Raw genomic sequence first — 26,116 nt, forward strand, 5'->3', positions numbered from 1 at the left:
AATATACAAAGGAAATATCCTAAAATCAAACTCTAAGAAGTTCTCAAGCAGTATTTTCTTACTTTGCCTATCTGTAAATTTCAAATATTATTGATGGAAATATTTTTTCTTCAGTTCATGTGTGTACAGTGAAGTTGATGTTTACTGACATTTACTGATAAAAATCTACTTCTTCCAAGCCTAAGTATATTATAAGATACCTCACTGCATCTATCATAGGAAAATATCAGTAGTTTCGTAATACTAAAGAAAGAGGTTAACCTCAATTTTTATTTATATCCATGCCTGTCTTTTCCTCTCACCAGGCTTAGTCAATGTTCAGACAGTAAAAATATTCCCAAGTTATTTTATCTTCTCCTGCGGAATGTCCTCATTTGACCCTCAAACAGTTTTGGCTGACTCCTTGGCTGTCCTTTTTTGGACATGAACTCCCAGAAGGATTTAATGTGCCGTTAGACATTGGTAGACTATCCTTCCTGTTTTCAAACATTAAAAAAGATCTTTAATGAATCCTGAAAATATACTCCATTTTTTCATGTTCTGTATGCTTAAAAAATGAATTTGTCATGTTAATGTAGCCCTAATTCTTATTTAGAATGTTTGCATTAATGAGTATTGCATATATTTATATTTCTCAGGCAAAAACTTGGTTAAAGCTAGAATTAAATTGTAAATATTGATCAATAATTAGGCAATTTTTTTAAAGGAAAATGATTCCCCCTTCACCCCCCACAAAACAACCCACAAATGTTTAAAAGCCTGGAAAATTCCAAGTTAAGTTTACATTTTTAAAAAATGAAATGTTTGTGCTGAAGTTCAAAACAATCTCAACTCTGTCCCCCATGACCTTCCTGCTGCACAGTTGTCACACGTATGAAATATGGAGAAAATTTGATGCAGGACGTTCGATAAGGAATGTGTTTCTAAGGCCTTTAAGAAATTTGCATCCTAGAGCTGTTGGTTTCTTAAACCCACTAAGTCATTGTATTTGAAATTTACCTGTGGGAGTTTTGAAGTACATAGATTTGTTTTTTGTGCATGTCTAAGCAGAGAACCCAGCAAAGTTTGGTCATGGATAGACCCTCTTTTGCTGCAGACTGACCACCGGCAATATTCTCCTCCAGTGTATGATCGTAACGATGACCTATCCAACTGATTCACTTGGGGTAGGGGGAAAATGGTAGTTGTAGTCAGGACTGGAGGTGAAATCCTGATTCTATGGAAGTCCATGGGAGTTTTGCCAGTTATTTCAATGGGGCCAATTAATTCCTTTAAATGAAGCTATTTTAAACAAAACAAACAAAAAAAAGGATGCATTACCATTATCAGGCAAATGTGGTATATTGAAGTGTTTTTAAAAGAAATTTATTTCCAATTTCAGGTATTGCAGATGAGTTGGATTCTGTCAAAAGCACTGTCCTTGGACAAAGGGAAACAGAACTGAGAAAAAAGGAAATTAACTCAACACCTTAGATCTGGGATCAGGTACTGTGCTTTTCCTTGTGAGAAAACTTGGGATTATTTTGCTTCCAGCAAGAGATCAAAGGAAAGAGAAAACCATTTATTTCTGTCTCTGTACCTCTGTATATACAATACATGCTGCATCTTCTAAAACTGAATATTTGTGATTCTTAGAGAGACAAGGTGGATATGGTAATATATTTTATTGGACCAAGTTCTGTTGGTGAGAGAGACAAGCTTCCTTGGGACCAACATGGAGACAGCTGTACTACATACAATGTTTGTGAATCTCTCATTTACCAGCATGGTGTGAAAACTCACAGGAGGCTGGTGTGCTCCTGGTAATAAATTCATTGTTAAAAAAGTCAAAAACTTGCTCTTCACTGAAAATACTTTGCATCGCTGCTAAGCCATCCTCCTTAGTTTGATTCTGACAGGGACAATTTATCAAATAGATGGTAAGAGCCTATTTCTAAGAAAGTGCCTGCAGCATCCACTGCAGTTCCCTGCAAACGCAAAACACTACATTTGTGTATGTGGGTGAAGAGGCAGAGACATTTAACTACCAATCTGTGTGTTCAAATGAAGGTTCTCTTAAGGCCACACTGATATACCCATAAATGTTGCAAATGCATTTATTGTGATCCACTGAAAATCTGTTCCTCATCAAAGGTGAGGTATACTCAACCATTAACCTGAACAGGAGGAAGCAGTTAACTACAGATAATAAGATACCATTTTCAAGACTCAAGGTTCAGAACATTTAAAAACAAATTCTAGAAAATATCGAATTTCTTCTGCTCCCATTGTCCTGAAAAATGTCTATCCTTCCTCTTGCCCAATGACACACAAAATATCTCCAACATATCCCTCACGCTTTTCCCTTTACTTTTAAAAATAAAATCTTACACAGGCAATGTACAGCTTTATATTGAGAGAAAAAGAGTGAGGATGACATCATCATGTATTATTCCCACATTCTCAGGTGCAATATATATTTTATTGTGGTGAATTATGGTGATATCAGGTATATAGATACCAATGCTTATATATCACAGAGATAGGTACCTTAGAAATTTTGATAGACAGACAGGCAGACTGGAATGGTAGAGTCATCCATTCTAATGAATTATGTTTACCTATTCAGGTGTGTGCAAGAGTCACCAAAATTAATTTCCATTACTTTGTACTGCCAGGACAATATCCAAGAGTCTCCAAGTTTATCTCCACCTTGTTCATATCACAATAGTGCTATTTTTCTGTGCTGTTTTGAGTCACTATTGATTCTTAATAAGTTATTACTGGTGCATCATTTTTTGACTTAATTTGTATTGACACATACTTGTATTTTTACACTATTGCTTTGAGACAATGAGGGTGACAAGTTTTCACTTATGGTTGTGAACAACAAATAAAGAGTAGCTATAAATGATGTATGAGCCCCAGACAGCAGATCTGATGTTAGTTATGCCTGTCACTCTATTTATATCTATATTGAGAAAAATAATGAGTTCTGTGCCTTTATAATCCCCATATAGTATGTCAGAGCATCAGGTAGCGTAAATCAATGTAACTCTATTAATAGCCTAAGGGAAGGCCTACACTTAAAAAGCTGCAGCGGCACTGATGTAGCACTTTAGGGAGGATGCTACAATGCTAATGGGAGAGCTTCTCTCATCGGCATAGTTAATCCACCTCTGTGAGAGGCCGTAACTATGTCGATGGGAGAAGTTCTCCTGTCAATATAGCGCTGTCTACACCAGGGGTTAGGTTGTTATAACTGCGTCACTCTGGGGTGTGGATTTTTCATGCCCCTGAGCAACACAGTTCTACTGATGTAAGTTTGTAGTGTAAACCTGGCCTAAGTTAAAGCAGCAAAGGTGCAGATACTCCTGACCTGAGATTACAGGAACTTTTTACAACCTCTTCAATTATAGGCTTGGCTCAGCTCAACTCAGAGGGAGAGTAAATGCTTTACAGAAGGCTATGAGATGAAGTAAGATTGAAGGGGGAATAAAAAAAACCCTGGAATGCTGAAAATTGCTTAGGGTCTCACAGCTTCACCCATCCCCAGAATGCTAGGATATTGCTGAGAATCATAATGAAACCATCTAGGTAAGGAGCCTGTGATATCTTTCTGTTCTGTAGCCTCACTACCACAGAATCATAGAATATCAGGGTTGGAAGGGACCTTAGGAGGTCATCTAGTCCAACCCCCTGCTCAAAGCAGGACCAATCCCCAACTAAATCATCCCAGCCAGGGCTTTGTCAAGCCTGACCTTAAAAACCTCTAAGGGAGGAGATTTCACCACCTCCCTAGGTAACCCATTCCAGTACTTCACCACCCTCCTAGTGAAGAAGTTTTTCCTAATATCCACCATAAACATCCCCCACTGCAACTTGAGACCATTACTCCTTGTTCTGTACCGAGGTGTATATTGCTTGCTATGTGGTACTGTGGTGTATTACCGAGGTGTATATTGCTTGATACATGGTACTGTGATACAACATACTATGACATCACATTGGAAATAAAGCCATAAGTCAATAAGGGCCCTTTGCAGCACTTTTCTACATTTTTTAGCTGTCTATTGTTCATAGGAAAAATCCCTATGAAGTCACAGGCCCAATTAAAGCAGCAATTAGGCAGTTACTCCTAGTCTGAATCTACAGGAACTTTTTACAACCCTAAATGATACACAGCAAGACACTGTGTTGTCCTGAATAAAACCAAGTATCTCTGCTTTGCCTTTGGCACTTCCCAACTCCAGTATGATCCTATTACTGTTCCACAGGCAGCAATACAGACTGCTTCTGTTGAGTAATCTCAGCTACCCTAGTCAGCCAATTCTCAAAGTGGAAGTGCTATACAAGCAGGCTTTTTCACCAGTGCATCACAGTGCAGCAACAGGCCCTAAATCAGCTATCTCACACAAGGTTTTGTAGCTTGAAGTTCAGCTAATCCTGGATTACTGGGCCTGTACAAGGAATTGTGATGACTTTTCAAATCTGCAGACCCATGTACAAACGCTAGTTTAATTTGCACACATCACAAAACCATCACATAGCTGGCACTCGTCATTCCAGTGAGGCTTAAGACGGGAAAAACAGAAAGTGATGCTAGACTGGATTGGGGTGCACAAGCAGAGTCAGAGGAGGAAGGTTACACAGCACTAAACTCCCCCAGGGAGCCCTCCTCTAGCTGCTGCTATTTGTCCTTCACCCTGACCTCCAAATTCACATTTTGTAAAAGAGAAAAAATTCCATGGATTACTTGAATTGACACATTTTGTAGTTATTAGGTTTATTTAGCTCATTAAGGGCCTAATTATTCAGGGCACACATGCATAAACCGAACTCTACTGAATCAAAGGGAAGATCTGCCTGCACAATAAGGAGTATGGGATCAGACCCTAAAGCAGCAGGATCTACGCCAGCTGAGAAATGGTAAACTCATTAGGAGGTAATAATGTACCAGTACATAAGCTCATCAGTGTGATAAGGAAGCAGCTTACTTGATATGGAGGTATAGAGAGCAAAGGCCTTAAGGCTGGTCATTTCCTTTTGCCGGGTTTCCTCCACACTGCTGTGAAAGATATGTTCCCAGGCATAGAGTTTAAGGAGTTTAATGCCCCGAAGCATCTCATTTGTTTTCTTCAGTCTCTCATTGGAATATTCCTGCAACAATTACATGTAAATTAATTTAAGGAGGATTACTAGAGCACCTTAGAATGAGGATCTGTGTCACCGTGTAAACTGCCTGCAGTCCCCAGCAGGTTGCATAGAGTAATCAGTCAATAATATTTTCAATGGCTCTGTCCATTCAACATTCCCTTTCTAGGGGTGTGATTTTCAAAAGTGTCTAGGTGACTAAGGAGCACAAAGTCCCACTGACTTTCAATGGGACTGGTGCTCCTAAATCACCTAGCTAATGAAAATCTCACCCCTACATGGTCTTTCAGACACACCCAGGGGTTGGCATGATTTCTAGTGCCAAGAATGTTTGCTGAATGTTCACTGTGTAATGAAATATCCCCACGTAAAGTAAATCTCAGTAGCTGCTGACAATCTGAAATAAACAGTTTACATGGTAATTAAAAGCCACACAGACTGCCACTGTATAATGTGCTAGTAAGGATGTACTAAATTGAACACATATGTTGTTTCGTAATTCTTTTCTTTTTTTCCAAGGCAACCCATTATTGCTCAGATATGAGGATGAAGGCCACACACATTTCTAGAGGAGTTGATACTATGGAAGGTATTTGGAGGTGGGGATACTTATGTATAACTCCCATTAATACTCAGTGCTATGTGTGCATACTGAGGGCAAAGTAGATCTCAGGGAGCAAATCTTGTCCCCTGACTCCCTAAATGGGCTCACATGGCTGGAAAGGCAATGCAATAGTGATTCTACTGAGTATAGGGACAGGCTTCAGAGGGGGGCTCCACATTCTTTGTGCTGTGAAGCACTGATCTGTGGCAACTTGGGCTGCAGCAGTGCAGGTGATTGGGTGGGGGAGAATTTAAGTGCAAGTCAAGGCAGGGTTAAGTGATGACCAGTGGCTATGCAAACTATGGTGTTCTACTAACCAAACCCCCACATGTATCATGTTGCATGGCTGCTAGTACTTTTCAGAGGCTACAGTAACAGCCGGGTGTGTTTGCACCGATATTCTGTGACAGTGGCACTGGAACATTTTTAATAGTGGGGGTGCTGAAAGCCAGCCCCCTTATCCCTGTCCACCCCACCGAGCTGAGGCCAACAGCTGGGACCCCAGGTGTACGTGGCTGGCAGCCGGGACCCCGGGGATTCTGCAGCAACCCCCGCACCACTAGTTCCTGCGCCTATGCTCTGTGACTTGTTCTGAGCTAGAGTGAAGGAGTCCTTCTCCCTATGCCCCCCTCCCCCAACTAGGTTCATTTTTTTGGGCTTTGTGTGGGATGAGCATTTGGCTCTATTATGTACAATAGCATTTCAGTGGACAGAATGATCATTGACTTTGTTTTAATTTATAGGACAGGAAAAGAGAAGAATGATCAAATCTCAAGTTACTTACTGTAAAGAGAAAAACAACAACCGTTTAAGAGAATAATTCTAAGACAAATTGTGTCCTTGCTGCTTGTCTTTTCATCACTTTCGCATCCTGCCTTTGACATACTAGAATGTTACAAAATCTTTGACAGGCAGTATTTGGTCAATGTCATAGGCTTAGCTTTGCAATTCTAAATGCAGATGAATGAAGAAATACCAGAGATACTTACCAATGTGCTTCTTTGGGCCTGTGAGAGTTTTGTTGCCACAAAGTACTGGACAGGTGCAAGAACTATGATCACTACTGCTCCAATTAAGGCACTGATTCCAAGCAGGTAGTAGAGCAGAAGCACACCTACAATAATCTGATGTAAGAAAGGGTGAAAAGACAAGGAATTACCTCATTGTATACGCACAGCAAAGCAGACAATGAAGGCCATAAATGCCCCTGGATTGTATGCTGAAAAACAGCAATTCACTATGACAAAGCCTGCCTCAGGGTTTCATGTACAACCCCAGAAGTTTTGCTTGATATGCTGCATTACTAACCTACCACATAAAGTGTTTTAAATTCACCAAAGCTATGCAATCTCCAAGGAAGGCATGTGGTCTGAACAAAGATGGGAGGAGTAGAGGTCAAGCCAAAGTACAAAAAAACCACAAAAAACCTAAACCCAAACCCAACCCATAATTATGGTCAATTTACCCTGCTCAGAGTCTCATTAACTTACTACTGGTAGAAAAAGCACAGCTTGGTGTGGAAAAATATGGATGTTCCAGTGTGATTCTAAATAAACATACAGGGATCTTCTTCCATTGGTGGGCCGTGTTTTTTTAATCTCAGATTGCAAGAAGTTTAGAAAAGCTTGCTGTACATTTCTGTACTGCCTGGATTCCCTGCTACAGATAGTACCATATACAGAATATTACAGTGCTCTGTATTGCAACAAAGTACCATAGGTGCTACGGTAACAAACAATAAAAATAGTTGAAAATCTTTTCATTTAGTATTTCTCGCTGTGCTGTTGACAGTTACTACAGCCCTTTTCCCCCCTTGGTGATTGGATGACATGATGTGTACTTTATTACACTTGCACATATTTTTGTCACAATTTTTGGCAGATTTAAAGTCTCTCACCCCCTTTTTTTAAATTAAGGGGAAACCTACAGCTCCAAGTTTGAACTCAATCTTTCAGTCCATGATGCATGGGAAAAGTCTAATTTAATTCATTAGGATTATACATACATAAGAGTGGCAGTTTCCCACAACGGAGAACAGTATTAAAGACTGTTAAAAATACAATTGATATTTTACTCATTTTGAATTTAAAGCACAGAGCAGGATATTATACTGTGCAGTGATGGCATTGCTGCAGACAAAGGCCACACTGTACATTATAATGCACAAAGAAATAAGGAACAAAATCATTGGAGAATTAATGCCACTGAGAATCTCCACCTCAAATAAACTCAGCTGTAAACTTGTAAGAAGTTTCATGATCCTGTGTGTTAAACACACAGCCCCTTAGTGAATGAAACAGCCAAAGGACAAAATGCTCATTGCCAGTCTATGCTGCAGGTATTGAGATATAAAACTGCAGCGTAGATTGGAGAGGAGAATTTTGCCCTTAGATCCTATAAACATCATTATAAACGCAACCCATCAGTCAAGACGTTCCCAGTAATGATGTACTAATGTACAAATGTGTGAACAATTTGGGCTACTGACATTCTATCCAACACAGATTATATAAACTAAACTCTAACCTTCCACATAAAATCAGGGCATAGGACATACAATTAGAAAATCAATTTCATGTGCCATTCCCTTAAGTTAATTAAAAATATAATGTAGTAATTTCCCTAATACTTTGCTTAATGTTCTCTCTGTATGGGCTCATTCCTATAATGCTTACACACGTATAACCTCCACTGATGTCAGAGTTACGTTCACATTAGGAGAGTAGGATGAACACCAAGCCCATAGCTTCCACTGATATTAATGGGAGTTATGCGTGCATATGGAGAGGAAAATAGACTCTTTATTTAGCCCATTACAGTCTGAGCTCATTCAATGGGTTAATGCAAAGCTTCTTTTGACCCTTGCAGCCTCCCCTTGCCCCAAATAATCCTTTGGTGCATCTCTGCAGATTATTTAAAATGTATTAAAGTTGACAATGCATACTTTTAAAAAAACCCTGCAGGGTTTACTTAGAAAAATACACTGTCATGAAAGGTATAAAGGAGGAATAGTATACGCTGGCGGGAATCCTCTAGGAACAAAAGTTAAATATTAATTGAAATACACTTTACAAACTGTTTGCAGTCATAAGAGTTTGATCCTATAAGTCTTCCATGGGCATGATCCATAGCACACTGAAATCAATGGGATTCTTTCCACTGACTTCAGTAGGGTGTGTTTCAGTGTAGAACTGCCACTGAAGACCTCAATGTCAGTTTCTTGCATGGAGCTGTTTGTAGGAAGAGGCCCTAGATCAGTAAGGGGCAGATCTTCCCACCCAAGAGAGAGTCTTGGAAGGGTGTGGGAAGGAGCCTGGCAGTACAGCTTCAACTAAGGCCAGAAACCCCACGAGTTCATGAAGCCAGTGCAAAGGCACAGGAACTCCAAGTAGACAGCCCTAACCTTTGTGGACTGCCAAGTTCTAGGGGATCCACTGATTCTAGGGATGGAACAGAGAGGAGCGGGAAACCCATTTATTTTATCTGTCCCAGAGACAAGTTTTGTGGGTGTAAACTCATGAGGTTCACTGTCCAAGCTGTGGGAGTGGCCAGCATCTGGGACAGCAGAACTATGATCCTGTACTTTACAGTTGATTAAAAGTGATCCTATCCTCATCTTCTCTCCCATACTGTGATATGAGATATAAATGTTTTCAATATTCAAAGCACGCATTGGACAAAAATACCTTTGCAGTACAAGGGTGTGGATATTAGCAGCTGAAACATCTAATGATTATTGCAATGAATTCTAATCCTCATCATATAAGACACCACATAATCATGATATGCAGTGTTGTTGTAGCTGTGTTGGTACCAAGGTATTAGAGAAACAAGGTGGGTGAGGTAATATCAGTTGGTCCAATAAAAGACATTACCTCATCCACCTTGTCTCTCTAAAAGAGTGGCTAGTTATTGTTCTCAGCCCATTCAAATGTTATCTGGCAGCTAGCAAGTAGTTACATCACAATTCCCAGAAGATCATGGTTTTAAAAAATCCTGTAATGAAACTTTACATAACTTCCTTTAAGCAAAACCTCAAAGCTCTTCTCTGCCCACGACAGGGATATTTATGACAATTTACCATGACCAAGAAACTCAATAGTATGACTGATTCTGTTACAAATGAATAAAAATCTGCCTGGTGTCTGGTTTTAAAAGGTAAAGTATGTTTGATTAAAAATATAAATTATCCTTCTCAATGACTCGGGGGTTTAAGGATGTGGGATTTTCCGTAGAGAAAGAAGGACATCTATGGCAGAAAGGTAAAAGCCCTTACAGGGCCTAATACTGCTCCTAGGGAATCTTTCTATTGACTTCAATGGGCTTGAATCAGGCAGCTACTGAAAGCCATAGCAAAACTTCCATTCACTTCAATTGGAACAAAGATAGGGCTCAAAGTCTGTACACTTTTAGAAAAAAATATATAAATGCACAAATCTTCTAATCAAGGAGAAGTTATGAAACTCATAAAAATGGCTAAAATGTTGGTTAAGTCTCTCTAAAGTAAAAATTAATTTGTTTTAAATAATTGCTTGGTTTGTTCAATTTTTGATTAGAAGACTCTTTTGAGCATCCATTTAAGTGCTCGTGCCGTATTATTAGGAAAAGCAATGAATGGATGAGGGGCAAAGGCATCTTGGAGTGGAGTCTGACAAACATGATGCAGAATTCATTGATTTCTATAGCACAGTGCATTCAGCATGCTACAAAAACAATATGGGAATTATTCTGATTTGCTGTAGAACATTGTAGGATAACAATGCATTTTAATGTAGATATATTTTTTGCTAGGTTGATAGGAAAGTTAGAACCCTCATTGATTTTGGAGATAATATTTTCAAAAGCTAAAGGATTCTTGTATACTACACAAAACACAACAAAATGAGTCAGATTCTCAGCTACATTGAGGGCCTTTGACACTGACTTAGCAGTGTAAAAGGAGCCTTAAAGTAGGTGTAAATGTAACTTACACCTAAATTACAGCCCTTTTGCACTGCCAGACTAGTGTAAAAGGGCCAGAGTGTAACTGAGAATCCGGCCTTATGTTTTCATCAAAGACACAGATTCTTCTGTGTGTCTCAAAGCTCCTTCAGAAGTGCCTTTTTATCTGGGTACAATTCACTGTGTATATTTGTGGCAGGATAACTTTACAGCGAATGGACACAGTGCCCTAACATCCAGATTTCTTTTAAGAGCAAACAACCAGCCTGTCACCATCTCTTCAATATAGTTACTTTCAGTTATAATTGTCTTCACAAGGTTTGCTGGAAATAATATTCATGCTTGCACATGGGCATGCGTACACACACGCACACTGTCTTTCTCTGTCCCCGCTGCCCTCCACCCCCTCCAATAATGATCTCATTTATTCCTGCAATATCAGGGAAATTCAGGGTTTAAGCACTAGCATGAGTTCAAAAAACATATTTATTTGTGAAAATATTTTACTTATAATTGTTATAAGTCATATCTTAGGCCTTTTATACCCTAGAAAGTTGCACTGTTTTAACGATACAAGTATAGTTAAAGTGGAACATACCCCCTTGTGTGGATGCAGTTATATCAGTAACTATAACTATGCTATAGTTATTTCCATTTGAGAAGGAGATTAAGCTATACCAATAGCAAGCACCTTTATACTGGTGCAAGTGCATTCACACTAGGGCTTGTACAGGAATAACTGTATTAGTAAAACAAAAATCAATCACACCGCCTAAGGGACAGTCACTTTCAAGTGTAAACCAGAAATTAGAGCATGAAGGGCCCAGTGGAGCCGCAGCCATTTATACCAGATGAAGATCTGGCCCTAAAAGTGAAAGCAATAAAAAAAAAAAAAAAAAAAAAGCTGCTACTTCGTAATTTGTTTACTACTTGTATTTTAGTCTGCTTTCTGCACAGCCAGCCTCCCTTCTGTACCAATGAACATTATTCTCAATTCTCATGCATTAACTTGACATCCTAGGTCTGATGCAGCTTCTGTTGGAGTAAATGGCAGTTTTGCCACTGAATCATCCAGAATTCCTCATGTTCCAGCTCATGTCATGGCTTAGAAGAGCTTCAATCAAGCACTAATATTATTAGAATGACAACAGAAAGCATAAGGTAATACTTTAGATATTTCAAAAGTGTGAGCATTCTCCAGGCAGTTCAAGAGGGGATGATTAATTGGATTGCAAGTGAAGAAATAAAGCCTCCTCATCCAGAAAACATCACTTCTTCCTCTCCACATGGCCTTCTAATAACATGCAGTTCAGTAGCACATGAAGTAACGTTACTTGACGTTTCCTCACTTCCAGCACTGACTGTTAAATACAATTTCTGAACAGCATTAGATGGAAATGGGTTCAATGAATAACGTTACTTTGCTTGCTCAGATAATTGTTTGATTCAACCCTCCCATTTTTGATGAACCAATTCATTTTTCTGTATAATAACATCACACAATTATTTATTCCTGTAGTCCAGATGCTGGTAACAATAATCATAAATGGGGCAGATGAGGATGTGCTGAAAGACACTGTTGTGAAAAAGCTAGGTATAGCTGGGAATCAATAATTCTATTATGTGAAAAGTTTTGAGGTTTCAACATTTGGTTTTGGTCCACAATTGGGATGAAGCAGATTTCTCTCTCTCTCTCTCTCTCTCTCTCTCTCACACACACACACACACAACCTGGAACAGAGCAGTCACCCTAGAATGTATCCCAGGTCTGTTCCCTAACTTCCTGGCTACTAGCTATTCTGGCCAATAGCTATTCTAGACTCATTCACACCAAAAATTCCATCCTGGACCTGAGAAACCTATTTAATGAATCTGCATTTTCTGATGAAACAATGTCTAATCAGTAAATTCCTAACCAGCTCTAGAAATAACATTTTTTTAACAAAATATAGCCTATCAATAAGTCCCTCTGTTCTTCTGACTGACAAACTTGGCTATAGCTACTTCAGTCTGATTTGAGAGTTATGCAAGTGACAAACCAAGTTAGGAAAAAAGATTTGATGTGGGAATCCAGTGTATTGCCCTGGCAATGACAAGCACTATTGTGTTGGGGTCTTTACTATGCCTTTAATCTGCACATGAAACTCCCATTTATGGCAATAATTCTATAGTGAAACATACATTTTTTCCACAAATAGAGCATTAATTATTGCATCACTAAAATGTAAGACAATTTTTGCACTTTTCTTTTAAAACACATTTTATAAATAATAAAAGTGGTAAATGATTTATTTTCATTAAATTTTACACACATTTAGATCTTGGTATGAATTTAGGAACAGGCTTTGCTTGAGCTCTGCAGACCTTATATTGTTTGACTGTTTACATTTTTGTTCCTGCAGTTTTCAAAATACTGGAATTGCAAGCTAGTACCTCCCAATTCCCTGCGAAATGAAAGTCTATAAAGCCAGGAGCATAAAATAGCTGCCTTTTATTGCAAATTAAAATTCCAGGGAAGCTGAATAATAATACTTAGATCTCCAAGTGCTTTACAAAAGAGGGCATGAGAATCATTATTCTGATTTTATCCACTAGACTACTGTGGTATCATCTATACTAAATGTTTTTGTCTGATTCAGTAGCCTTATTCCCGCAATGCCCAATGGATGATTACATTATCAATACCCATATGTTCAGGCCAGCTGCATCCTCATACATACCCTCATGGAAATTATACCTGCTTGGGGCAGGAGTAATCACCATGAAGCTTAGAGCAGCTGAGTTAGACTCAGGGGCAGCTCCAAGCACCAGCGCAGCAAGTGCGTGCTCGGGGCGGCAAGCCACTGGGTGCAGCTTGCCGGTCGCTGTGAGGGCGGCAGTCAGGTGGCCTTCGGTGGCCTGCCTGCGGGAGGTCCGCCAGTCCTGCGGTTTCGGCGGCAATTCAGTGGTGGGTACACCAAAGACGTGGGACCGGCAGATCACCCGCAGAAATGCTGCAGAATCTACGTGACTGCGGCCCGCCCACAGGCATGCCGCTGAAGGCCTCGTGACTGCCATGCTTGGGGCGGCAAAAAAAATAGAGCCGCCCCTGGTTAGACTACATCCATCCCTCCAACTTTTAGATTATCCAGACCATCCCCTATGTAACTCTGCTCACAAAAGTACCTTTGCAGTATGAACAGAACAGAAATATCACTGATGTATTTGAAACTGAATTGTCTACTTTAAAAAGCAGCATATTAATTTACAGTCTGTTGTCTCTTTCACTGTTGAGTATTTATATTTGTCAGGTGGGCATTCTTGGCAAAAACAACCCAACAAATACAATTGGAGTTGCTGAATTTATGTCAGATGAAATAATTTCCATACAGTGACACTGTAGTACTGTCAACCTCCTCTCGAAATTCCCAATGGGAGTTTCAGAGGTTTCTATGGTTTTGTTAAATATTGACTTTTCCAAACTAAGTAACTTGCACTCTCTCTCTGTTTTAGTCGGTTAGACACCTAGGGACTTTGTGCTTTCTTCATCTTAAAGCCCTGATGCAAGCAAACCTGATTTCACTGGGCATTACACATGCATAAGGGCTTCAGAACTGGGCAATTAAGAGCTAACAAGTGGTGGTGGCAGTACTGTACAAGTGGAGAAAGAAGAGTGAAGAACTGTGGATGGACATGTATATAGATGAGAGCAAGGAAAAAGGAGAGGACAAAGTAGCAAACTGATTTCACGTGGCAAATGAAGCTGTGCAATCTCATGAGCATGAGTTGTGATTGGGATTTGCTGCTAGTTATAGTATTTGGATACATTAAAAGGCACCTGTGTAAAATAATAGCCACCGTCATTTGAAATGATTAGTACCACAAGCCCACATATTATACTGTGTATGTAGTGTAGCTTTTGGCTAGGTTAAATACTGTAGCAAATTAGGCCAAATAGGTATCTAAAACAATGCAGTTGTCTGTGTAGAAAACTTATGTTTTCTTCCAGATTTTTATTTGGTCTGTCTGGAATTCACAACAAGAGGAAAGAGTTTTAAAAATGTAATGGCCCTGAAGGATATTTCTAGGAGTAGGAATAGTGGACGTATGTATTATCCTCTGAGGCAAGGCATCAGATCATATTTTGGGATATAAATTTAGTGGCCTGCGTCTAGCTCCTGTTAAACATTTATCCACAATGAAAAGCCAGAACAAAATATTGCACAATTTGACAGGATGTTGGCACTCTATGACTGACAGAGATCCAGGGCTAAAATAGCAGAGGAGTCAGGGTGAAATGAGCTGTACCGGGAAGGATTTGGTGCCCATCTGTACAGTACCCCTGGTGGCCAGTGCTATTAGTTTCCCACTTTCATGAGCACTAAAATTCAAGACTAATCTTTAAAATATGTTTTTGAAAACAGCTTAAGAAAGGCTAATGAGCATAGGTGTTTAAGTGAAAAAGGCCTGCTGTTACTGTCCTTGGGCTTGCAGGGCAGTTTTGTTGAATGACCGAAGAATGCAGGATTGAGCCTTAAGTGATTTCAATAAGCCCCTGCTTCCCTTACACCTTCCAGTGAGTCACCACTGGGATTCAGAAAACAAGTGATTGTAATGCTCTATGGTTAGCCCCTTTGCTGTTGTGTCACAATGCAGTGAACGTAATGGCGCATCAAAGTAATGCGATTGGTACAAGGGGCAGCACCTGATGGCATCTGTGGCAGAAAACTAAGTCTGTTTGGCAACACTCCAAGAGTTAATTCCCAATATAAGTCTAACACATTGTCAAATTACATGCTATTTTCAAACACCACCTAGGTGTTCTTGGGGAAATGTATGACATTCTAAGTGAAAACCCTCTTTAATTCTTGTTATAACATTCTTATTTCTGTTAAATACATTTCTATCTTCTTGTTCTCTCTGCTTCAACAAAATTCATGAGAGAATGATCACTAAAGGCATAAGTACATTAACAACATACGAACATTCCATGTTCTTACCTGCACAGGCATAGCCCAAAGGTTAGGGCAGAGGAAGAAGAACCACATCAGTTGGTTTGTATCTATGGCAACCAGGTTACAGATCTGGCCTGCAGTCATTTCCCCCATAGACATGTTTGAAGTGGACAGTTGCATAATCTTATTGTATATTTTTGTCTGGAAATTAGAACATTAAGTTTCATGTTCAGAGAAAAATCAGACAGCACTCACTGCTTTACATTACCATTAAAACAGCTTGATTTCTATGTTGTAGAGCAGTGGTTCCCAAACTTGTTCTGCCGCTTGTGCAGGGAAAACCCCCGGCGGGCCGGGCCAGTTTGTTTGCCTGCCGCATCTGCAGGTTCGGCCGATCGCAGCTCCCACTGGCCGCGGATCGCTGCTCCAGGCCAATGGGAGCTGCTGGAAGCAGTGGCCAGTACGTCCCTCGGCCCACGCCACTTCCAGCAGCTCCCATTGGCCTGGAACAATGAACCATGGCCACTGGGAGCCGTGATTGGCTGAACCTGTGGACGCGGCACGTAAACAAACCGGCCCAGCCCGCCAGGGGCTTTCCCTGCACAAGTGGCGGAACAAGTTTGGGAACCACTGTTTTAGAGAAACTCCCACGACGTGAAGGGCTGATCTTAAAATAAAACCAATTTGTTATTTAGAAGACAAATGCACCAAAGGTAGCCAAAAAGCATTAGTGAACACACACAAAACAAGATCTCCAGTTACAAACAGAAGAGTGCCCTAGTCCTGCATACTTTGAACAATAAAAACTCCTGTTACTTTCAATGAGAGTTGTGCATGTGTGCAAGGACTGTATGCTTAAGCTCTTTTTTAATGGGACTTAAAATTTCCAAACCTCCTGTCCTCCACTCCCACAGAAAACTCGGAGAGATCAGATTCATAACATTTTGCTGAGCATTCCCCACTAGGGAGGCAAGTGCAGTCTCTATGAGGTGAAGCCTCATAGAGCCTGAAGACCTACTGGTAACCTTTATGGAAACCAAAGATTCTGCAAGGAGAGTTGGTCCTGTCTGTGGCACTTATGCTTCTCTAACTTTCCATGATGTTTGGTTCAGGCCTCACCCAGCCCAAGGATCTGCTTTGCTGTGCTGATCTTCACTGTGTGAATTTAACTCTAGATTTGCAATAAAAATGTCACAAACCCACGATGAATAATATAGTTGGCCTAATTCTCCTTTCAATTAAAAGCCATTGTTACAAGAAGGGAGAATTAGGCTCCATGATTCAGAAAATAAGTAATATGCAATATTTGAGAAGCACTTTTTACCAACTGATTTTTAATTTAGGTACTAAAGCTATACAGCTTTGCTTCATGGCTGTTCATGAGACTTATTTGATGAAAGGCACCCAGATTCCATGTATCCATTGCATTCAGTTGCCAGCCATAAGTCACAAGGGATTAAGCCATGTAGGACACGTGCAGATTCGTATGAAGGAGGAAAGGAGATGAAAGGTTGCCAGAAAATTGAGAAACTATAGCACAAAGAGAACTTATCCAAAAACCCCTGTATGGCTGGAAGACTGTCAGGCAATTGTTGCCCTTCATTCGCCTGCCATCAGGATGTTTACTAAAAGCTCTCCATTGGAATGACAACAGAATTTCTCAGCTGGACCTTTGTGTAACATACAGTACAGGGAACAAGAATCTTCGCTTGTGACAACTATCCTGAAAGTAGTGTTTGGCAAGTGCACTCATTTCCAGCAACGTAGTAACCCTTTTAGGGAATTTTGTATCAGTTTCTGGCAACTATATTTAAAGTACCTTTCATAGTTATTTGTGGCTTTGGGGGCAGCTAAAAGTAGTGGACAAAGTGGGAAACCAAGCTAAGGAGGAGAAGAACAGGTTGGTAAAAAACAAACATTTGTGATTTCCTCTCACATTTTGGATCAAAATTTTGTTTTCACAGAAATTTTCTGATAAGCTCTAACCAGGGCAATACTGGTTGGAATTAGTGGAATCCAGAGATCTGGCAGCTAAAAAGAATTTACAATGGATAATCAGGAGTGGATTAAATAATTAAGCAGCTAATGAGAGTCCTTGTAATAAATGGGTACTTTCAGTGGCTGTTAGAGAATTTGAACGGATTGGATGTTTAATTAATGCTAACTATTACTGGGCTGACTGTTCACATCTCTTAGGGTATGTTTTGACCAGTGTATCTGGCAATATTAACTTATAACATTACAGTTAATTATTCTATTTACGGTTAGAATTTTTCTAACTGCAGAACTCTGTATAGCAAATAAAGTCATTCTGATCCAGTGTTTAGAGTTATATAATATTATGGGACAAATGGTGTTGTGATCAGGTGCACAGGGAGTCTGTTCCAATATGGCAGAGCACAGGGGAGTCTTCCAAGAACTTGACTCCTGGAGGCACTGGGTCATGTACTGTGTGGGTAAGAGAAAGGGGAGACTTCCTGTCCAAGGGAGACTCCGGGTCCCTGCAAGAAGGTAGGGGGCTTGGAAAATGAGCAGGGACCAGAATGAGGTCCCTGCCGAGAGGGTGGGGAACCAGAATTCCTCCCCTCCCCCCAAAATATCTGAATTGGTGCCACTGCGCTCTCATGATTCAGAGCATACAGTCTCTAAATGAGAACATTAGGAAGAAAGTTCTCCTATGAGCATATTATTCCATAACTGGCAACTTCTGGGGCCTTGTACTTCCTCTGCATCCATTACTGACCATTATTAGAGACCGAATGCTGGAGTAGAAGGGCTGATGGTGTGATGTGAGATAGTAACACTTACCTCAGTGGGAGAGCTCCCAATTTACTATGATATAATTAAGTAGACTTTAAACCTATGGGTCTATTACAGCTGTTATATTTCTAGTATGTATGCACTTCCCCTCTGTAGGCATGTTACTTATTATCATCTTGGGTACCTGAATTGCTCCTCTCAAGTTAATTCCAGTTTCAATGGCGACATAGTATGATGCCTGGAGAATTGTCCTTTGCAACAGAAGGGCGAAAAATAGAAGGACAGCCAAAACATAGGCATTGGCCAGGAACTCTTGAGATGAAATAAAGAAAACACCAAGAATTTTAATCTGTAAGAAAAAGAAAGTTAGAAAACAGATTTAATTGGAATTTTTTTTCAGTCAAGCTTATTTTTGTACAATTCATGTTTGAAGAGTTCAATGTATTACTTTGGAAGTTGTTTCAAATCTGACCCAATTCTGTCAGTCTGAAGACTTTGGAAGACAGTGTTGTATTGCATCAGACTGTGAAGTCTATCTTTGCAATCAGAAGAATTAGTAAATTATTTTTATTTAACTGCAAAATTATATTCAGCAGAATTTTTTTGATGGAATAACAGAAATCCAAAGAGAGACCCAAGCCCCTTAAAAAGTGGGAAGGGGGACTAACTCATGGAGAGCAGAGTTTTAAGAAGCCAGCACCTAAGCTGCCAAACAGGGAAGTTTTATAAAAGGGTTTAGAGAGAGAGAGTGCAAGAAGCAGATACATCTAACAAATATACTCTAATCTTAGGCCAATAACCCCTCTTACCCCCGCCCCCCAAACCCAACCAAGCAGACAAACAAGCACCCTGCCTCCCCGCCCCCAAACCCTGCCTGAAACCCTGCAAGAATAAAAAGAATGATGCAGGCAGAAGTCCAGAAGCAGAGTATGGACTATCCAATTTATTGGACTGAATACAGCATGTATGATTACTAGTGGGCAGGTGGTGTATGTAAGCATATGGTGAAAACAGCTCATGGCCCTCAGAGATGCAGTACGGGCATTTGAGGCCAAAGTGGCTGAAATGGAGGAGCTAAGGGACACAGAGAAGTATATAACTAAGACTTTCAGGAACACAATAGAAAGGTCCCACCCTCAGCCTGACAGCCTCTGTGCTGTCAAGGAAGATAAAAGTCTCAGGAAAGGAGAACATCAAGCTGGAGTGGAGGGAAACAATCCCATAGTTGGGACCTTCCTTCCAGATGATGTAACGGTATCCTCTTCCACTGAGGATACCTCACCTGGGGAGAGAACCTGAGTTACTAGCAAGAGCCAGGTATAGTAATGAGGATTTTAATTATTTGAAATATAGATAGTTGGGTTTGTGATGACTGGGAGAACAGCATGGTAAATTGCCTGCCAAATGCGAAGGTTGCATATCTCACGAGACATAGGTAAAGGTAGGAGAGTGGTCCTGGAGGCCAAATTTAGGCTGCTAGGTAACAGATTAAAGGCCAGGACCTCCATGGTAACATTTTCTGAATCCACATGAAGGGCAAGGAAGACAGAGAGAACTGCAGGATCTTACTGTGTGGATGAGATGATGGCATAGCGAGAAAGGTTTTAGGTTTATTAGCAACTGGGGGACCTTTTAGTAAAGGAGGATCCTATACATGAAGGAAGGAATTAGACTGCTGGCATGTAAAATTAAAAAGGTTGTGGAGGATTCTTTTAAACTAAGGGTAAGGGAAAAGCCAACAGCTGTGGAGTGGCACATGGTTCAGGTGGAGTCATCCCTTATGGATGAATTTATTAAAAGTGGAAATTATATTCTAGTAAAGAGGATAAGAAAAGAATTGGTAAAGTACAGGTAGGAGTTAGTGAGGAACAGTCAAAAGTACAAAAGTCCCATTTAAAGATAACACATGAAGACAAGAAACTGAACATTGACAAAATGTACAAGTGCTTGTATATAAATCCCAGAAGTTTAAATATTAAGATGAATATTAAGTGAACTACAGTGCCTGGCATTAAATAAGGATACTGATATAATAGGCATCACAGAAACTTGGTGAGATGAGAATAATCAATGGGACGTGGTAATAGCAGGGTACAAATATATAGAAATCACAGAGTAGATCGTGCAAGTGGGGGAGTGCCACTATATGTGAGGGAAATCAGAGTCAAATGAAGTACAAATCTTAAATGAATTGAACAGTACTACAGAATCTCTTTGGATAGAAATTCCATGCTTGAATAATAAGAGTATAGCAGTAGGAATGTACTACTGACGGCCTGTCCAGAATGGTGACAGTGATTGTGAAATGCTCAGGGAGATTAGACAAGCTACAAAGGCAGAAAATGCAGTAATGGGGAATTTTAACTATTCTCCTATTGACTGGGTATGTCAGCTTAGGAAGGGATGAAGAGATAAAATTTCTATACACATTAAATGACTGCCCCTTGAAGTAGCTTGTCCTGGAACCGAGAAGGGGAGAGGCAATTCTTCATTTAGTCCTAAGTGGAGCACAAGATCTGGTTCAAGAGGTGAATGTAGCTGAACCACTTGGTAATAGCAACCATAACATAATTAAATTTAACATCCTTGCAGGGGAAAAATTTTCAAAGAAACCCACCACAGTAGCATTTAACTTCAAACAAGGGAACTACACAAAAATGAAGAACCTAATTAAACATAAATTAAAAGAAAAAGTCACAATGGTGAAATGCCTGCAGCCTGCATGGAGACCATTTAAAAACACCATAATAGCAGCTCAAACTACGTGTATACCCCAAATAAAAATAATAAAGGTAAGAGGACAAAAAAAAATTCTGCTGTGGCAAAACTACAGAGTAAAAGAGGTGGTTAGAAGCAAAAAGGCATCCTTTAAAAATTGTAAGTCAAATCCTAGTGAGGAAAATAGAAAGGGGCATAAACTCTGACAAGTCAAGTATAAGAAGGCAGGCCAAGCAAGAATTGGAAGAGCAACTAGCTAATGACAGAAAAACTAACAGCATTTTTTTTTTAAAAGTACACAAGAAGGAGGAACCCTGCCAAACAGTCAGTGGGGCCACACGATGATCAAGGTGCTAAGGGAGCATTCAAGGAAGGCCATTGCTGTGAAATAAAAATGAATCCTTTGCATCCGTCTTCACTGCAGTGGACATGAGGTGATTCCCACTCACAAGCCATTCTTTTTAGGTGACAAATCTGAGGAATCTCACCAATCTATTAATATTTATTGAGGAAGTCAACAAGTACGGGGACAAGGGCAATCCGGTGGATACAGTGTACTGAGACTTTCAGAAAGCCTTTGACAAAGTCCCTCACCAAAGGCTCTTAAGTAAACTAAGCAGTCAGGGAATAAGAGGGAAGTTCCTCTTATGGATCAGTAACTGGTTAAAATATAGGAAATAAAGGGTAAGAATGGTCAGTTTTCACAATGGAGAGAGGTAAATAATAGCGGAGTCCCTGAAGGATCTGTACTGGGACTCTGCTGTTCAACATATCCATAAATGATCTGGAAAAAGGGGTAAACAGTGAGGTGGCAAAATTTGCAGAGGATACAAAATTACTCAAGATAGTTAAATCCAAATCTGACTGCAAAGAGTAACAAAGAGACCTCCCTAAATTGGGTGACTGGGCCACAAAATGGCAGATAAAATTCAATGTTAAAAGTGCAAAATTATGCATATTGGAAAAAATAATCCCAACTACACATACACAATGATGGGATCTGAATTAGCTGTTACCACTCAAAGATCTTGGAGTCATCATGGATAGTTCCCTGAAAACATCTGTAGCAGTCAAAAAGGCTAATAGAATGTTAAGAACCCCACTATATAAATCCATGGTATGCTCACACTTTGAATACTGCAGTTCTGGTCCCATGTTAAAGACGATATTAGAACTAGAAAGGTTGCCCTTCTCTGCACCGAAAATAAATAGGGCTATGGAACAGCTTCCATACGAGTTAAGATTAAAAAGAGTTGGACTGTTCAATTTAGAAAAAAGCTGACTAAGTGGGGATATGATAGAAGGCTATAAAATCATGAATGGTGTGCAGAAACTGAATAAGGAAATGTTATTTACCCCTTTACATGACACAAGAACCAGGGGTCACCAGATGAAATGAATAGTCATCAGGTTTAAAACAAGCATAACAAGCCTCCCCAGGAAAGGGGGTGAAGGGGCTTGGGGGGATATTTTAGGGAAATAGGAACTCCAAGTGGTCCTTTTCCTGAAGCTTTGTCTAAATCACTTGGTGGTGGCAGCAATACCATCCAAGGACAAGGAAAGGATTTGTGCCTTGGGGAAGTTTTTAACCTAAGCTGGTAGAAATAAGCTTAGGAGGTCTTTCACGTGGGTCCCCACCTCTGTACCCCAGAGTTCAGAGTGGGGAGGGAACCCTGACATGGAATTATAACATTCAAAAACCAGTCGGAGAACACTTCCACCTCTCTGGACATTCAATTAGAGACCTAAAAGTCGCAATTCTTCAACAAAAAAACTTCAAAAACAGGCTCCAACGAGAAACTGCAAAACTGGAATTAATTTGCAAACTGGACACCATTAAATTAGGCTTGAATAAAGACTGGGAGTGGATGGGTCATTACACAAACTAAAAGCTATTTCCCCTGTGACGTTGTGCAGTCTATATGGTTTTATAAAAACTTGATAATAAGTCAATATAATGTAACTGAGCTGGTTTTAGAGAAAATACGGTAATAAGTGAATGTAAGTAACTGGGATATGCCTCATGCAAAAGGTCTCTTGTAAGATATCATTACAAAGCTTATAATCTACTGAGTGTGATCATCTGATTTGTATAAATGTACCACTCTTGTATCTAAAACTAGAAATATAAAATGTAACTCTGAGGGCCTATTGTAATTGTGTAAAGTGTGGACCATTAATGATGGTTTGGAATCTTGATGACTCCCATTGTCTTCAGATGGCTGTATTTACCTGTGAGTCTTCCTGTATATGTGTGTGCTGGCAAGTGAGTAATGAAGTCTTGCAGTGACATGTGATCATGTCACCTGAACTGGAATCCACCTTTAACCTGGTGCTTTTCCAGTGAGGGGGGGGTGGAAACCCAGAGAGACAAAGAGTTCCCGCCTTATGCAAAAGATATATAAAGGGGGGAAGAGAAGAGAGAGGGGGAAGCCATCATGAAGAATCCCCTAGCTACCACCTGAGCTGCAACAAGAGCTGTACCAGGGGAAAGAATTGTGCCCAGGCCTGGAAGGTGTCCAGTCTGAGAAAAACTTACTGAAACATCTCTGAGGGTGAGATTATCTGTATTCAGTTTGATTAGGCATAGATTTGCGCATTTTATTTTATTTTGCTTGGTGACTTACTTTGTTCTGTCTGTTACTACTTTGAACCACTTAAATCCTACTGTCTGTATTTAATAAAATCACTTTCTATTTAGTAATTCACTCAGAGTATGTATTAATACCTGGGGGAGCAAACAACTGTGCATATCTCTCTATCAGTGTTATAGAGGGCGAACAATTTATGAGTTTGCCCTGCATAAGCTTTATGCAGGGTAAAACGGATTTATCTGGGTTTAGACCCCATTGGGAGTGGGGCATCTGAGTGCTAAAGACAAGCACGCTACTGCGAGCTGTTTTCAGGTAAACTTGCAGCTTTGGGACAAGTGATTCAGACCCTGGGTCTGTGTCTGGAGCCAGACGGGAGTGTCTGGCTCAGCAAGACAGGGTGCTGGAGTCCTGAGCTGGCAGGGAAAACAGGAGCAGGGGTAGTCTTTGCACATCGGGTGGCAGCTCCCAAGGGGGTTTCTGGGATCCAACCCGTCACATCCCCATGCTAATATTTCCCCTACTGTTACTCACACCTTGTCAACTGTTTGAAATGGGCCATCCTGAATTATCACTACAAAAGTTTTTTTTCCTCCTGCTGATAATAGCCCACCTTAATTGATTAGTCTTGTTAGAGCTGGTATGGCAACCCTCATTTTTTCCATGTTCTCTGTATATATCTTCCTACTGTATTTTCCACTGCATGCATCTGATGAAGTGGGTTTTAGCCCACAAAAGCTTATGCCCAAATAAATTTGTTAGTCTCCAAGGTGCCACAAGTACTCCTCGTTCTTTAAGCATAACAAAGTACTTCACACAACACACAGTCAACCCCTGCAGCTCATTGCCATGGGATGTTGTGAAAGCCAAAAGGCTTAGTGGGCTCAAAAAAGAATCAGATAAATCCATCAATGGCTGTTAGTCAAAAGAGCAACCTCATGCTCCGGTGTTCCTAACCTCCAAATGCCAGAAGCTGGGACTGGATGACAGGAAATGGATCACTCAAAATTGCCCTGTTCTGTTCATTCCTTCTGAAGCATCAATAACTAGCCTTTGTTAGAGACAGGATACTGGGCTAGATGGACCATTGTTCTGATACAGTATGGTGGTTCTTACATTCTTTAATGGGCAACATGACCCCCTTTCTGCAAGGTACTGAAACACATGATTAATTTAACTGACTTCAGTGGGATTATTCACCAGCTTAAAATTAGGCACATGCTCAATTATCTTGCAGACTATGGGCCAATATCCAAAAATTCTGTGAGAGAGTTTCTAGTGCCCAGGATAATCAGTAGCATGTCTTCTGAAATCCTTTCTTCTTCATGCAGTGGCAGTGCAAACTTCCTCACACGGTTCCCTGCCAGCAGGCCTCAGCTTTCACCTAGCAGGACTCCTTCCCATGGTAAGAAGATAGTTCTGCCTCTATCCACAGTTCTTGGCATCTCTGCTGAGACTGTCAATGAAGTGACTAATCAGTACCAAATGTGGATTGTGTTTTTGTACTGTGGACACCTGTTCACTTGGAATTGGACTGAGGCCAAACAACTCATTAAACATTGGCCAAACTGAACAGCTATCAGGTGGCAAGGACTTTCACTCAGCACTGACCTAGGCTGGATTTGAATGAGTGAAGGTCACTTTACCCTCCCATCTTCTAGTTACATGACATATCTTATAAAGGGAATTCACTGACTACAGAATATTGAGATTCATACTGAGGCTGAGCTCAGCTTTCCACAAGTAACAAAAAAACTCTGCCCTGAAGACCCTGACTCATTTAAGGATTCCTTACTCACACGAGTAGTTCCACTGAAGTCACAGACTACTTATGTAATATGTGAGTGGACTATTCACAAGAGCATCAAATATTACATGAGTGAGCCCCAAGCTCCCGAGATAGAGGCATACACCATTTGTTTGTTTATTTTCTACTATCAAGACTAAATTGATGGACGCTGTTTTCCACAATAAAAACCAATGACAGAAGAACAATTTCTGTTGCCATAGTGAAAGAAACATTAGGCCATTTACCATCATTCATGTGACATAAGTATTACAAACTACGGACTTTTAATCTAGCAGAAATGCATTATTTCAGGTGATTGTTATAGAGTCAAATCTCTGTGACAAAATTAAGATTACATTTAGGTACACATAAAATCGTTGATATCAAGTACTTGCATCCAAATTTTCCAACTGCTCATCTTCTAATTTTAGGCACCTATGTTTCTGGGTGCTCAAAAGTTGAGTTACCCAAAGTAACAGACCCCTTTGGAAAATGTTTGCCTTAGTTTAGAAAGAGTTACATCCAATATTAGAGCCAATTTATTCAATTATCCACATGCTAATATATACTATGTGTATCAGCCAGAAAATCATTGATTTCAGTGGGAAAGCCAAGCCAATTTACAATCTTTTGTTAGGATTGGAAA

General features: G+C 40.1%; 1 protein-coding gene across 7 annotated transcripts in view; it reads right to left on the reverse strand.

Annotated features, from left to right (window-relative positions):
* Window positions 1–26,116, reverse strand: part of ABCC8 (ATP binding cassette subfamily C member 8) — a 136,517-nt gene that overhangs the window by 79,388 nt on the left and 31,013 nt on the right. For all 7 annotated transcript variants that reach the window (XM_034770183.1, XM_034770184.1, XM_034770182.1 and 4 more), the window contains 4 exons: window positions 18,557–18,721; window positions 15,658–15,813; window positions 6,727–6,861; window positions 4,977–5,139 (listed from right to left, as the gene is read on the reverse strand). In XM_034770183.1, the coding sequence (XP_034626074.1) occupies window positions 4,977–5,139; window positions 6,727–6,861; window positions 15,658–15,813; window positions 18,557–18,721 (619 nt within the window). The remainder of the gene's footprint in view (window positions 1–4,976; window positions 5,140–6,726; window positions 6,862–15,657; window positions 15,814–18,556; window positions 18,722–26,116) is intronic.

This window comes from Trachemys scripta, chromosome 4 (genome assembly GCF_013100865.1).
Source record: "Trachemys scripta elegans isolate TJP31775 chromosome 4, CAS_Tse_1.0, whole genome shotgun sequence".
Lineage (NCBI taxonomy): Eukaryota > Metazoa > Chordata > Testudines > Emydidae > Trachemys > Trachemys scripta.